Source organism: Scyliorhinus torazame, chromosome 6, assembly GCF_047496885.1.
Source record: "Scyliorhinus torazame isolate Kashiwa2021f chromosome 6, sScyTor2.1, whole genome shotgun sequence".
NCBI lineage: Eukaryota > Metazoa > Chordata > Chondrichthyes > Carcharhiniformes > Scyliorhinidae > Scyliorhinus > Scyliorhinus torazame.
Window position 1 is genome coordinate 152,949,397 of NC_092712.1, and position 14,157 is coordinate 152,963,553.

Genomic DNA, 14,157 nt, shown 5'->3' on the forward strand with positions numbered 1-14,157 from the left:
AGATGCACACATAGAATACTTGGGTTTCTTTTTTTATTCCTTGATAATTTAATTTTCTATTCTGGCTTTGCTTTCTTAATCTTTTTCTTAACTTCTTTCCTAACCTCTTCATATTCCCTTTTGCAGTCTACGGGTGAGATTGTCTGGCTTCTCTGCGGCGTGTTTCTTGGCAGTGGAAGGTCGCCAGCCATTGACCAGCAGCAGGATCTTCTGGTCCTGCCGCTATGAATGGGATTTTCCATTGAATTCACCCCATGCCGCCGGGATACCCGCGATGGGCACCATCGGCAGGACTGGAAGATCCGACCAGCATGTACAGCCGGAAGAGCTCGCCAAAGGAACCTAGTGCATATAGTTTTGATTTTCCCCTTATCTCTTTATTCATCCATGATGTTCATTACTGGCTACTTTGTTGAATATGTTTCTTATGAACACTACTGATCAATGTTTTAAATAATTCCCACTGCCGTTCTGTCTCTTTCTTTGTCACAAGACATATTTCTGTTTCATGAGTTGCCAATTGAGATGAAATAATTGCTTAATAAGCATCTGGCATTTACTTTTTAAAGAGTGAGGAAGGTGAAAGTGGAAAATAGATGTACCCAAGGTAGAATGTACGAAAACCATTACTCAAGATAAACATTTAACCGAAAGCTATTAAAAATAAGTTCAGAAATTGGTAGAAATACTCAGCAGGTCTGGCGGCATCTGTAGAGAGAGAAACAGAGTTAAACATTTATTCTGATGAGAGGTCATTGACCTTAAACATTGGTCAAGATGGGGTGGATAGCTTGCCACTCAAGTTGGTTGGCTGCTTTGTCCGGGATGGTGTTGAGCTCCTTGAGTCTTGTTGGAGCTGGACTCATCCAGGCAAGAGGAGAGCCTTGTAGATGGTGGACAGGCTTTTGGGATGGGGGGGCAGGTGGTGAGTTACACTCTGCCAAATTCTCAGCTTCTAACTTGCTCTTGTTGCCACTGTATTTATACGGCTTGTCCAGTTCAGCTTTTAGTCAATGGTAACCCGTAGGATATTAATGGTGGGGGGGATTCAGCAATTTAAGATTGTCAGTCAGGCTCACAGTGTGGTGCATTTGCGTGTTCTGGAGGCTACATATATCAATACCCAGAGCCCTGCTCTTTGCAGGCAGAAAGAAGATGTAAACACATTGCAACTGTTTCAGCTAAACAAAGTAAGTGACAGCCATTTGTGGATTCATTCCCCAGGGCAATGCCTTAATCAATCAAGTAAGAAGTCTTACAACACCAGGGGCGAAATTCTCCGGTATCGGCGCGATGTCCGCCGACCGGCACCAAAAACAGCGCAAATCAGTCGGGCATCGCACCGCCCCAAAGGTGCGGAATCCTCCGCCCCTTGACCGGCCGAGCCCTTGAGGGGCTAGGCCCGCGCCGGACTGATTTCCACCCCGCCAGCTGGCGGAAGTGCCCTGCCAGCTGGCGCGGAAATGACATTGCCGGGCGGCGCATGCGCGGGAGCGTTAGCGGCCGCTCACGGCATCCCCGCGCATGCGCTGTGGAGGGAGTCTCTTCCGCCTCCGCCATGGTGGAGACCGTGGCGAAGGCGGAAGGAAAAGAGTGCCCCCATGGCACAGGCCCGCCCGCGGATCGGTGGGTCCCAATCGCGGGCCAGGCCACCGTGGGGGCACCCCTCAGGGGCCAGATTGCCCCGCACCCCCCCCCCAGGACCCCGGAGCCCGCCTGCGCCGCCTTGTCCTGCCGGTAAGGTTGGTGGTTTAATTCACGACGGCGGGGCAGGCATTCTAGCAGCGGGACTTCGGCCCATCCGGGCCGGAGAATCGCGCGGGGGGGGGGGGGGGGGGGCGCTAACCGGTGCGGCGCGATTCCCGCCCCCGCCGAATCTCCGGTGCCGGAGAATTCGGCAACCGGCGGGGGCGTGATTCACGCCAGCCCCCGGCGATTCTCCGACCCGGCGGGGGGTCAGAGAATCTCGCCCCAGGTTTAAGTCCAACAGGTTTGTTTCAAATCATTAGCTTTCGGAGCACTGCTCCCTCCTCAGGTGAATGAAGAGGTATGTTCCAGAAACATATATATATAGACAAAGTCAAAGATGCAAGACAATGCTTTGAATGCGAGCATTTTCATGTAATTAAGTCTTTACAGATCCAGAAATAGGGGTAATCCCAGGTTAAAGAGGTGTGAATTGTGTCAAGCCAGGACAGTTGGTAGGATTACGCAAGCCCAGGCCAGATGGTGGGAGATGAATCCAAGGTCCCGGTTGAGGCCGTATTCATATGTGCGGAACTTGGCTGTAAGTTTCTGCTCGGCGATTCTGCGTTGTCGCGCATCCTGAAGGCCGCCTTGGAGAATGCTCACCCAAAGCTCAGAGGCTGAATGCCCTCGACTGCTGAAGTGTTCCCCGACTGGAAGGGAACATTCATGCCTGGCGATTGTCACGTGATGTCCGTTCATCCGTTGTCGCAGCATCTGCATGGTCTCACCAATGTACCACGCTTCGGGACATCCTTCCAGCAGCGTATGAGGTAGACAACGTTGGCCGAGTCGCACGAGTATGTACCGCGTACCTGGTGGGTGGTGTTCTCACTTGTAATGGTGGTACCCATGTCGATGATCTGGCACATCTTGCAGAGATTGCCGTGGCAGGGTTGTGTGGTGTCATGTTCGCTGTTCTGAAGGCTGGGTAGTTTGCTGCAAACAATGATTTGTTTGAGGTTGCACGGTTGTTTGAAGGCAAGTAGTGGGGGTGTGGGGTGATTTTGGCAAGATGTTCATCTTCATTGATGACGTGTTGAAGGCTGCGTAGAGATGTCGTAGTTTCTCCGCTCCGGGGAAGTACTGGATGATGAAGGGTACTCTGTCAGTTGTGTCCAGTGTTTGTCTGAGGAGGTCGGTACGGTTTTTTGCTGTGGCGCGTTGGAACTGTCGATCGATGAGTCGAGCGCCCATATCCCGTTCGCATGGGGGCATCTTTCAGCAACTGTAGATGTCTGTTACGCTTCTCCTCGTCTGAGCAGATACTGTGTATACGGAGGGCTTGTCCAAAGGGGATGGCTTCTTTAATGTGTTTAGAGTGGAAGCTGGAGAAGCGGAGCATCGTGAGGTTATCCATGGGCTTGCGGTGAAGCAAAGTGCTGAGGTGACCGTCCTTGATGGAGATGAGTGTCCAAGAATGCATGCGAGTTTTGGAGTAGACCATGACGATATTGATCTCATCGTGTAGTCGTTTCAGTGATTCTTCGCTGTGGGTCCAAAGGAAAAAAATGTAATCGATGTATCTGGTATATAACGTCGGTTGAAGGTCCTGTGCGGTGAGGAGGTCTTGTTCAAACTTGTGCATGAAGGTGTTGGCATATTGAGGTGCAAATTTGGTCCCCAAGGCTGTTCCATACGTCTGGATGAAGAACCTGTTGTCGAAGGTGAAGACGTTGTGATCCAGAATGAAGCAGATGAGTTGCAGGATTGCGTCTGGAGATTAGCAGTTGTCGGTGTTGAGTACTGAGGTTGTTGCAGCAATGCCATCATCATGGGGGATGCTGGTGTAGAGTGCCGTGACGTCCATTGTGATGAGGAATGTTCCTGGTTCAACATTGTCCATGGCTGCTGAGTTTCTGTAGGAAGTCCGCTGTGTCGCGACAGAAGCTGGGCGTTCCTTGTGCGATGGGTTTCAAGATGCCCTCGATGTAGCCAGAGAGGTTCTCACACGGGGTCCCATTGCCTGATACAATAGGATGGCCTGTGTTGGCCTTGTGTATTTTCGGGAGGCAGTAGAGATCTCCAACGTGGGGAGTTTGTAGGATGAGAGCACGTAGGGTGCTCTGAAGGTCTGGATCCCAGGTCTTGATCAGTCTGTTGAGTTGGCGGGTGTGTTCCTTGGTCGGATCTGCGGGTAACTGTCTGTAGTGTTCCTGGTTGAGTTGGCGGTACACATCTTTGCAGTAGTCCGTTTTGTTCAGTATGACAGTGGCCCCTCCTTTGTCTGCTGGTTTGATGACGATATTGTGGTTGGTCTTGAGAGCGCGGATGGCGTTGTGTTGTGTTTGGGTGACGTTCGGGGCTGTCTTGTGAATGCGACTGATGAATCTGGCATTGACGCGATTCCTGACGGCTTGAGCATACATATCGAGTCTATGGCAGCGGCCTTCCGGAGGGGTCCAATTCGACTCTTTCCTCTTCGGTTGCCGCAACGCAGATCTCTCGGTCTGCTGTTCCGGCTATTTGGTTGACTCATTGGGTTCGCTGTCAGCCTCTTGTGGTCTGTGGAAGAACTCCCGGAGCTCATTCGCCTGATGATACTCTTCCACATGTGGGTTAACTGTCAGTCAGCATGAACTGGTATATTCCCCATGACTATACCTCTATAAATCAGTGCCCACTTGCCAACCAATCAGCACTCTCTTCACAAACGGTATAGATTGTTGTTTTCCTTTTATATAGTTATTCTTGCATCCTGATGAGTGCAAGTCGAAAAGCTTCAACGTGTCTTTTATTTCAGCAATACTCAAGTGCCAAACAACTATTTATTGAAAAGCTCCAGGGCGGGATTGTCCGAGCGTCCATGCCAAAATCGCGATAGGCATGGGGACGGAGAATGAGCATCGCTGCCAAAATCTGGTGCGTCACCAATCCCACGATTCTCCGCGAATCGCGCACGCGTGGTCTATGCGTAGCGGGTAGGGGGACATTGACAGAGGGCCCCCCCCCCTTCCCGCGATTCTCCAAGTATACCTGGCTGAGTTCCCAACGGCGTGGGTCTCTCAGTCTCACCCGTCGGGAACATGGTGTGGCAGCTGCGGACTCAGTCCCCGGCCGCCCTCGTGGGGGGCGGGGGGAGCCTCATGGATGGCTGGGGCAGCAATCGGGCGGCACCGATCCGGGCGCGCACGCGATCTTGGGGGTACCTACGTTACTGGTGCTACTCCGCGGTGTGAGTCTGCTATGTCCCACAGGGCGGCTGCCATAGTGCACATGCGCGGACTCCTGACCAGAAGTTTAGTGCCCCATATCCGCAGCTAGGGCTGCAGGAAGCTCTCCGGGGCCCTGTTAGCCCCCTGCAAATTGGGGAATCACTCTGGACTTTCATAAGGAAAGTCCAGTGAAACAGCCGTGTTTTGATGCTGGCGTGGGGACATGGCCCCATTATTGGAGAATCCTGCCCCAGGTCTTCCAAAAAATTGGCTTCAGTTTACAATGAATGCTATCAGCCAAGTTTTTTCTCAGTTATGTAGCGAGACATTGAAACACACCATTCTGCTGTTCTAATCAACAACGCTCTTCATTGTTGGTAGGAGACCTCAAGCAATAATCTGAGCACTGTGTTGATTTACATTAGATTGGCGAGTCACCCTGCATTTCAATCCCCTATCAAACATGCAACAAAACCAGTGGCACCTCCAGTGAAGAGCTGTTATGTGGGACATGGCCATAGTAGTAGCAACCGGTTTATAGTCATGTTTGTGACAGTTATGCAATGCCATGTTACACTGCACAAGTGACTGATGTTACTAGCTATGAAAACAGTGACCAGAGTGATTCCCCCAAAAAAGAACCTTAGCACTGATTATTACCATTAGGATCTGTGTGTGCCTTGCACGTGATGTCTTGATTTTGAAGTAGGCAGTGCTATGTGCTCAACTAGACAAACACTCACTTCACTTTTAATATAATTATGTTCACTCGTTCTTTGATTTTGCAGAAAAGAAATAGTCATTGGTCCAAATGTAATAAGATGCATTTCACAGAATGTTACGGCACAGGAGGCCATTTGGCCCATCGTGTCAGCACCAGCTCTCTGAATGAACATTATGATTTAGTGCCATTCCCCTATCTTTTCCCCAGATCCTAGCACATTGCTTCTATTCAAGTAATCACCAATGCCCTCTTGAATGCCTCGATTGAACCTGCCTCCACCACACTTCCAGGCTGTGCAATTCAGACCTGAAGCACTTGTGTGAAAAAGCTTTTTCTCACATCATATTTGTTTCTTTTGCAAGATTACTGAATATTAGTGAAATGTGGGTAAAAGGTTAGTCTTTTTTACTTGTTGACTTTTTACGCTTAAAAGTAATAAATTTGCATTTCTTTAACATTTTAACATTAAAATGTGTGAAGGAATCATGTGCGAAGATATAAATAATGGAAGGAATAAATACCAAACTAAGGGTGAAGAGAAATTAGGGGGTTGAAAGCTTAATCAAAGTTCATGATGTTAATAGATAAACACAAGTGCACACTTACATCATACTTAAATAAAATTTTGTTTAGGATTATTTTAAGATTGCGTAAGATATTGTAGTGGTGGAAAGATTCAATGTGCAATTTAATTGTGAATTCCCCCCAAAAAGTAATTTTAATTCCATTCATGACAGAACTGGTTTAATCAATAGTTAAGTATCTGGTATTAAGGACAAATGGTTTGATGCCAGAGTTCACGATTCACATAGATTCATGTTTTTTTTTTCCTGAGTTGGTGGTTATGACAATTTGTTGGGTAAAGAGGATTTCTTTGCGTCTGGCAGTGGTGCGCTTCAACTGAGAGTGTTTGATCAATATATAAGTGCTGCAACAGTCTACTCCTTACGTTCATAACCACAAAAGTTCTCTGAAAACTGATAACTACTAGACTTGTTTTGTACAGACATTTTTTCCTTTTACTTTGTCCTACAGCAGCTACGAGCTAACGTGAGGGAAATGGAAACATTATGCCTTAGGGTGAGAGATGAAGATTCGCAAGCTTTGGAGAAAATAGTAGACTGTGTACAGAAGCGGGCTGCATTTGCAGTCCTGGAGTTCCTGAAACTCCATTCAGAGTTTACAGAGGAACCGGGTGGACATTGCAAAATGGACAATTCACAGGGGCCGCACTCATCTTTAGTGAGGTCCCAGACTATAGAAGGTAATATATTTTACAGCACAAAAGTACCAATAACGGATGTTTTACATCTTCTGGCTTTGACTGTTTACTTATTATTTAAACAATAGCATAGTTTCAGGGAGGACTGCACTTGTATAATTTTACTCTTGAGTTATGTTTCTGATATAAGATTACTTTTATGTTTGCTTGGTATGTGTACTTTCTCGTCTGACTTTGGGCACCATTAGGATAATAATCTTATTGTATATAATTTGCCCTGCTGTTGCCTTGCCCCATACAGGTTGAAATGAAAACTTCTGTCACTCATAGACTGTGGCACACTAGCATTAAGGGGAAATGTATGAGCCTGAAAGCTCGGTGTTCATTATGCTTAAAACATAGAAAATAGGAGCAGCGGGTGGCCATTCAGCCATCCTTAGCATGTTTCCTCTTCCTTGTTTTGGCCTCTATTACTTCCTGTGGTAATGAATTCCACAGGCCGACCACTCTTGGGTGAAGACATTTCTCCTGATCTCTGTCCTAAATGGTGTTCCCCGTATACTTGGACTATGCCGCCAGGCTCTGGACCTTCCCGCTATCTAAAACATCCTTGCATCTACCCTGTCTAGTCCGGTTAGAATTTTATAGGCTTCTTAGTGGTTAGCACTGCTGCCTCATGCCGCCGAGGACCCGGGTTTGATCCCGCCTCCGCATCACTGTCCATGTTGAGTTTGCATATTCTCCCAATGTCTGCGTGGGTCTTACCCCCACAACCCAAAAAGATGTTCAGGGTAGGTAAATTGCCTATGCTAAATTGCCCCTTAATTGGAGAAAGAAAAAAAATTGGGTACTCTTTACAGTCTTCTATGAACATCCCCTCCCCATATTCTTCTGAACTCCAGTGAATTCAATCGTAACCGACTCAATCTCTCCTCATACGTCCATCGTGCCATCCCAGAACTCAGTCAGGTAAACCTTAGTTGCACTCCCTCTAGAGCAAGAACATCCTTCCTCAGATAAGGAGACCAAAACTGCACACAATATTCCAGGTGTGGCCTCACCCAGGCCCTGTAGAATTGCAAGCCACCACTGCTTCTGAACTCGAATCCTTTCACTATGAAGGTCAACACATTATTTGCATTCTTTACTGCTTCCTGCACCTGCATGCTTACCTTCAGCGACTGGTGTGTGAGGACACCCAGGTCTCGTTGCAAATTACACTCTCCTTATGTATGGCCATTCAGATAATAGTCTGTCTTCGCTAATCTATCAAAGTGGATAACCTCGCATTTTTCCAAATTATACTGCATCTGCCATTCATTTGCCCACTCACTCAATTTGTCCAAATCACACTGAAGGATTTCTGCATCCTCCCCACAGCTCCATTCCCACCTAACTTGGCGTCATCTGCAAATTTGGAGATATTGCACTTAGTTCCCTCATCTAAATTATTCATATGTATTGTGAATAGCTGGGGACCCAGCACTGATCGCTGCGGTACCCCACTAATCACTGCCTGCCATTTGGAAAAAGACCCCGGGAAAGGATGTCCCGAAGCATGGTACATTGGCGAGATCATGCATAAGTTGCAACAACGGATGAACGGACATCGAGCAACAATAGCCAGGCAGGATTCATGTCGCATTACATTCACCCCCCCCACCATCTGGCTTGGGTGTGCAAAATCTTACCATCTGTTCTGGCTTGAGACAATTCACACCTCTTTAACCTGCTCCACTTGGACCTGGAAAGACTTAATTACTTGCGAAGACTCGCATTCAAAGTATCGTCTTGCATTTTTGACTTTGTCTATATATATATTTCTGGAACCTACCTCTTCATTCACCTGAGGAAGGAGCCGCGCTCCGAAAGCTAGTGATTCAAAACAAACCTGGTGCGTTCAGTGTCAGGGACCCGGATTCAATTCCAGTCTTGGATGACTGTGTGGAGTTTGCACGTTCTCACGGTGTCTGTGTGGGTTTCCTCCTCTAGTCTAAAGCTATGCAGGTTAGGTGGATTGGCCATGATCAATGTGCAGTTACAACGGGGGAGTGAGTTTAGGTAGCATGCTCTTTCGGATGGTCTCCTGTACTGTCAGGATTGTGTGAAACACTTTCATTTGAGATTGTGATGATGTATGCACCCACCCAGCCTGAGAGGAACCTTACAGCAGAAATAAGGTTTAAATTCACACAGTGGCTTGATCTGACCTGCAACCTGTTGATATTCTAAGAACTTCTATGTTTTAATGAAGATGAAACAACACACGTGTGACTTTTATTCTTTACATTTGTAGGCAAAGAAAGATCACTTGCCATCTGTGTGGTAAACAGTCCCTGGAAAAAAATAATTCTGACTTAAATGATCTTTTTACTTGAGACCTGTCAGTTTTCTAAATCAGCAATTAGCCTAGAAGCAATTTCTTTTTACGCAAAGAATTGTTTTAATGCAGTTAAATTAAATCCTTTAAAGTAAATGTGTTTGGATGAAATAATTTACAAAATTCTGAGAAAACAATGTGACTTTCTGCTAAAATAAAAATGTCAATATAAGCGGGCCAGGAACTCTTTTCCAGGGGTTTCTTGCAATTGAAACAATAAGTGCTATCAAACATCTAAAATGTTAAGTCTGTGCAACTGGAAATTGTACGGTCCTCGCTCAAGCTTTTTTAATTTTAGGAACACCTATGAATTCCCAAGACTCTGACTCACCATTGTCCCAACATCAGGTTCAGCTGAATGTGCCGCTACCACAGATTCCACAAGATCAAGATGCAGCTGAATCATGGGAGAAGCTGGAAGAGGCAAGTCATAATTGCTTATATTTGAGATTATAACAGAAAATTGTAACCAGTGGATTGTAACATATTTTTGCAACATAAATCAGTATTGGTTTGAGTATACCCTTATTTTGTATACCCTAATCTCTTGAGCAGTTTAACCGTATATTTGGCATATTATATGTGGCGAGGATGTGCTCTGATTATGTTAATTGTAAGGGTGTTTAATTTCCATTATTCTGTTAAATTATGTCGGCTACTGGTAGGGTTTACTGCAGGCACATTTAGACATTCATATCTAATTGATTTTCTCAAGGGTCTGTATGAGTAGCTTGCAATGCTAATTTACACATTTATTTTTCAGAATTTAATTGATCTTAGCAACTTGGTAAATGAATTTTCTCAGTTACTTCATGTAAGTATTTATCTTTCAATTACTTGTGTACTGGAATGAAGGGAAAGCGATATCTTCAGTTCATGGCTGCCATATGTTTTGGGCCTGCAATAATAATTTGCAGCTAAATAAAGCAGGATTTATTTTGTATGAAGTAAAAAGGATATCCTATTTTGATACATAAGCGGCACGATAGATGACCATTTGGTGCCGGAGAAATTAGATTTAACACCAGTTGTAATGTTAGTATGTAGTAACCCCAGTGCCAAATTAAACATGACCACACATCTATGGAGTTCATTGTAACAGGACGAGTGCCAGCATTTGTGAGCAGTACAATCACAACTGCACTTCAGGCGTAACTGTTTAATTGCTACTCACAAATTCATTTGTGTTGTAATTTCCTCTCCAATATTTTGTTCCAATGGCAGCACTACCTCTCCTGCTTTTAATTTATTTTTTAAACCCTCTCTCTTCCACCAGATGGTAATTATCTGTATTAGCAGTTATGCTTATGAATTCTACCAGCCTAATTTGAAATCAATACCAATTTATTTTAGCCCATTCTTAATAATGCATATTTTGCAATTTTTGAATCAAAAAATAGGAACTGTTGCAGTCATTTAAATCACATTTACAACTTTATTAAATAAGCACCAAGTAAATGCGATCAATGATCCTTCTCCTTTGAGATGGAGCATTTGAAGTCCGCAATAGTGAATCCTATACATATGTATATATTTAGTTTCTTCAAAGATTTGGAAAGGTACAAAATGTGACCATATAAAAAGCAAATTAATTTATGAACTGTTATCTTAAGGGGGAAATCTGTGATACAAGGGCACACACGATCAGTGGCCTATTACCGCAGAATGACAAAATAATGGGCTTTAGTTACATAGTTCTGTGAGAAAGGGGCAATCATATTTTGTACAAAACTGTTGGTCCTGTTTAACAGGACCAAGTGCCAAATAGTTACAGCAGCAGCATTGTGGTTGTGATTAATCGGTAAGAATCTTCTTGTGCATTTCAAGAATACTGATGAGACCAGTGCACTGATAAATGAGCCTTTAGATTTGTATCAGACAGCATCATAGACTGTATTTTGTAAACTTTAATGTATTTTTAATGATGTTGACATGAACACAAAGTAAAATTTTGCCTCTGGAAGTGTGCGCAGAATTTTTGCCGTTGGTCAAAGGAATGTAGTCTCAGGAAAATGTGTTTGTTTTACCTGATCTGCCTTGCCCAAGTGACAGGGTAAGTGACCTCTCACTGCTGGCCTGAAACTTGGCAGTCATACTGCACATTGAAAAAATAACATTTAACACCAAAGTCCACATCATATGTTTGTGATCGCAACAAGGTTCATTTAAAAAAAAGGAGTTAGTGACTTGCACAGTAGTGAGCAACTTGTTCAAGAGTAGTGACTTTATCATCTTGTAACAAAATAGTGCATGACATCCCCACTCAAAGAATTTGAAAAATATATTAGATTTAGAAGGGACATAATCTACTGCATCACCTCTTTAATATACATTTCCCACACTTACAATTTAATGGATGACAGCAGCTCTTTAGTACTACTCCTGTGTGATCATTCTTCATTCAGGATTGGTAAATTGTTCTATGAATCTGAAGGGATCATAGCTGAGCCTGATTCTCTTCCCAGCCATAAATCATTAGATAATAGCAATCTTATGTTATAAAATCTTCAAAATATTTTCTTTATCTGTCCACAACTCAGCAACCTGGATTTTGTGGTCAGTCGTGAAGCAGCAGTGGTGGTATATGCTGAATTCTGACATGAATTCCACCGTTCCTGATAATTTTGCTCCAATATCAGTTGCACAGAATATCCAGCATCCAGTAATGTCATCAAGCAAGCTAGGCAACTAATCACATTGAAATATTCTCCAACACAGCAAACCAAAATACTGACTGTCCTTCACTTAATAATTTTACAGAGAACCAAATAAAGGTTGGAACATAGAGGTGGGATTCAAGTAGACAGTGAAATAGGTATTTTATATTTTAAAAATAGTTGTAAAAAAAAATCTGAAATGTCACATATCACAAATATAAAATTAGTTTCTCAGGGCCAGTGTTGTTCAGCAGTATGCTGTCAAAAAGGCACAACTTTTTGCAAGGATTTTCACAACAAGGCTAATTGTGTAAAAAGTGCAAACCTACATCAAGTCAAGAGATTTTAAAGTATTCTATCTGGGAGAACTTCAACTGTTCGACAGAATAATAATAATTGATTATTGTTACAAGTAGGCTTCAACAAAGTTACTGTGAAAAGCCCCTAGTTGCCACATTCCGGCGCCTGTTCAGGGAGGCCGGTATGGAATTGAACCCGCACTGCTGGCATTGTTTACAAGCCAGCTATTTAGCCAACTGTGCTAAAGGATGATCATTTTACTGCATTTAACCACAACATCTGGACATCAGAGGTTGTTGAGTTTCAGTTATAATGATGGTGAACACAGTTTTACCATCATTACAACTTCAAAATATGAACCCTTATGTCGGCTAGAGGCAATGTTGGAGTTTGTCTCAAAATATTTTCTGCTTGGATTTTGGTATTGAAATTTATTTCTGAAGTGGTCGATAGTTTTCTTCCTTCCTCCCACAATCTTTCGTTTTGTAAGTGCCTCGAATCCCCTGGTTTCATGACAGCTGAGATGAGGAACTCCAAAGTGCACCAGCCCCTTTAACCTTTCCTGTCATATTTCTATCTCAAGCTTGTTTATAGATTTTGGAAGCAGAAAGTGAATACCACACACATTAACATTACACGAATTACCTTATGTAGTGGTCAGAAATATTAAAAATTCTGAAGGATTCTTGCTAACCAGAAATCATTAAATTAGAATTAGCCCTCAAATGGGTTAAACTAGCACTCTATATAAATATTTAAAAACACATGTAATGTTGATAAATGTTTAAACACTTGGCAAACCATCTGAACGGTCTCCCAGGAAAGGTGGTAGAGGAGGTACTTTTAAGAAATTGTAGATTTATTGACTAGCAGATGAAAGATGCTGCAAACTCTGATTATAGGAATTATAATTGCATGTATTGGTTGACTGCTGCTTCCCAGCTGGAAAGCTAGCACATAATTCCTTTGCATCTAGACCCAACAGGAGAAGATTGACAGCATTGAAGACCATGTCAGTACTGCTGCTGAGAATGTTGAAGAGGGAACCAAGAATCTGGCCAAGGTAGGGATCTTTGCCTGCTGAGTAATCAATGGCACTCTGCCTGCTAGCAATACTCTGAATTAACCCAACTGATTGATCTGGGCTCTCTAATGTTGAGGGAAGCAGCAATTAAGAAAATAAGGGAGAAGTGACACACTGCATGTCAAAAAAAAAAAAATCAATCTGTATTGTGATGGTCTCGTGCAGTGAAACCAACCAGCGCTGCTCTGTACATAGTAATCATCCACAGAACAGCTGCAGTAAAGAAAGACTTTACACTGATGGATTGGTACCAGCTCTTAAGAAAGCAAGAAATCACATAGTAACTTACAATCTAGTTTGTGTCTTTGTTAAACCTGTTTTTCATTGATTTTTCAGGCCGCTAAATATAAACTTGCAATGTTGCCTGTGGCAGGTGCTCTCATTGGTGGTGTAATGGGAGGGCCTATTGGTCTCCTGGCAGGCTTCAAAATCGCAGGGGTCGCAGCTGCAGTCAGTGGAGGGATACTGGGCTTCACAGGTGGGAGATTGTTACTGAAGAAACAGCAGCAAAAGGTAGACCAGGAACTTTCACTTTCTTCCAGCTGCCCAGAGCTGAAGACTCAAAATGGAACAAAAATCTAGTTGAATTACACAAATGCCTCTTTCAGATAAAGATGGAGAAAAGGCTAAAAATATTTTATATACAATTTGCAAGCTGTCAGTATGATTCATCTCTCAACAGAATCTTAATCTGGCTTCTGGCTTTTCATTTTTCATGACTAATAGATGATCAGTTGTATTACTCTTATAACAGCAATGTACAATGTACAAAGAATGTACAATCACTAAAAATGTTGATTTTTGTATATTTTAATTGCTTTATTAAAATATTTATTTAAAAACTAATTGGAATGTATGATTGTAACTTGAACAAAATCTCTTCAACCAT

General features: G+C 43.6%; 1 protein-coding gene across 5 annotated transcripts in view; it reads left to right on the top strand.

Moving 5' to 3' along the window:
* stx17 (syntaxin 17) overlaps nucleotides 1-14,114 on the top strand; it is a 216,589-nt gene extending 202,475 nt beyond the window's left edge. For all 5 annotated transcript variants that reach the window (XM_072508940.1, XM_072508935.1, XM_072508936.1 and 2 more), the window contains 5 exons: nucleotides 6,661-6,889; nucleotides 9,526-9,650; nucleotides 9,991-10,041; nucleotides 13,161-13,247; nucleotides 13,605-14,114. In XM_072508940.1, the coding sequence (XP_072365041.1) occupies nucleotides 6,661-6,889; nucleotides 9,526-9,650; nucleotides 9,991-10,041; nucleotides 13,161-13,247; nucleotides 13,605-13,850 (738 nt within the window). In that variant the 3' untranslated portion in view covers nucleotides 13,851-14,114. The remainder of the gene's footprint in view (nucleotides 1-6,660; nucleotides 6,890-9,525; nucleotides 9,651-9,990; nucleotides 10,042-13,160; nucleotides 13,248-13,604) is intronic.
* The last annotated feature ends 43 nt before the right edge of the window (nucleotides 14,115-14,157 follow it).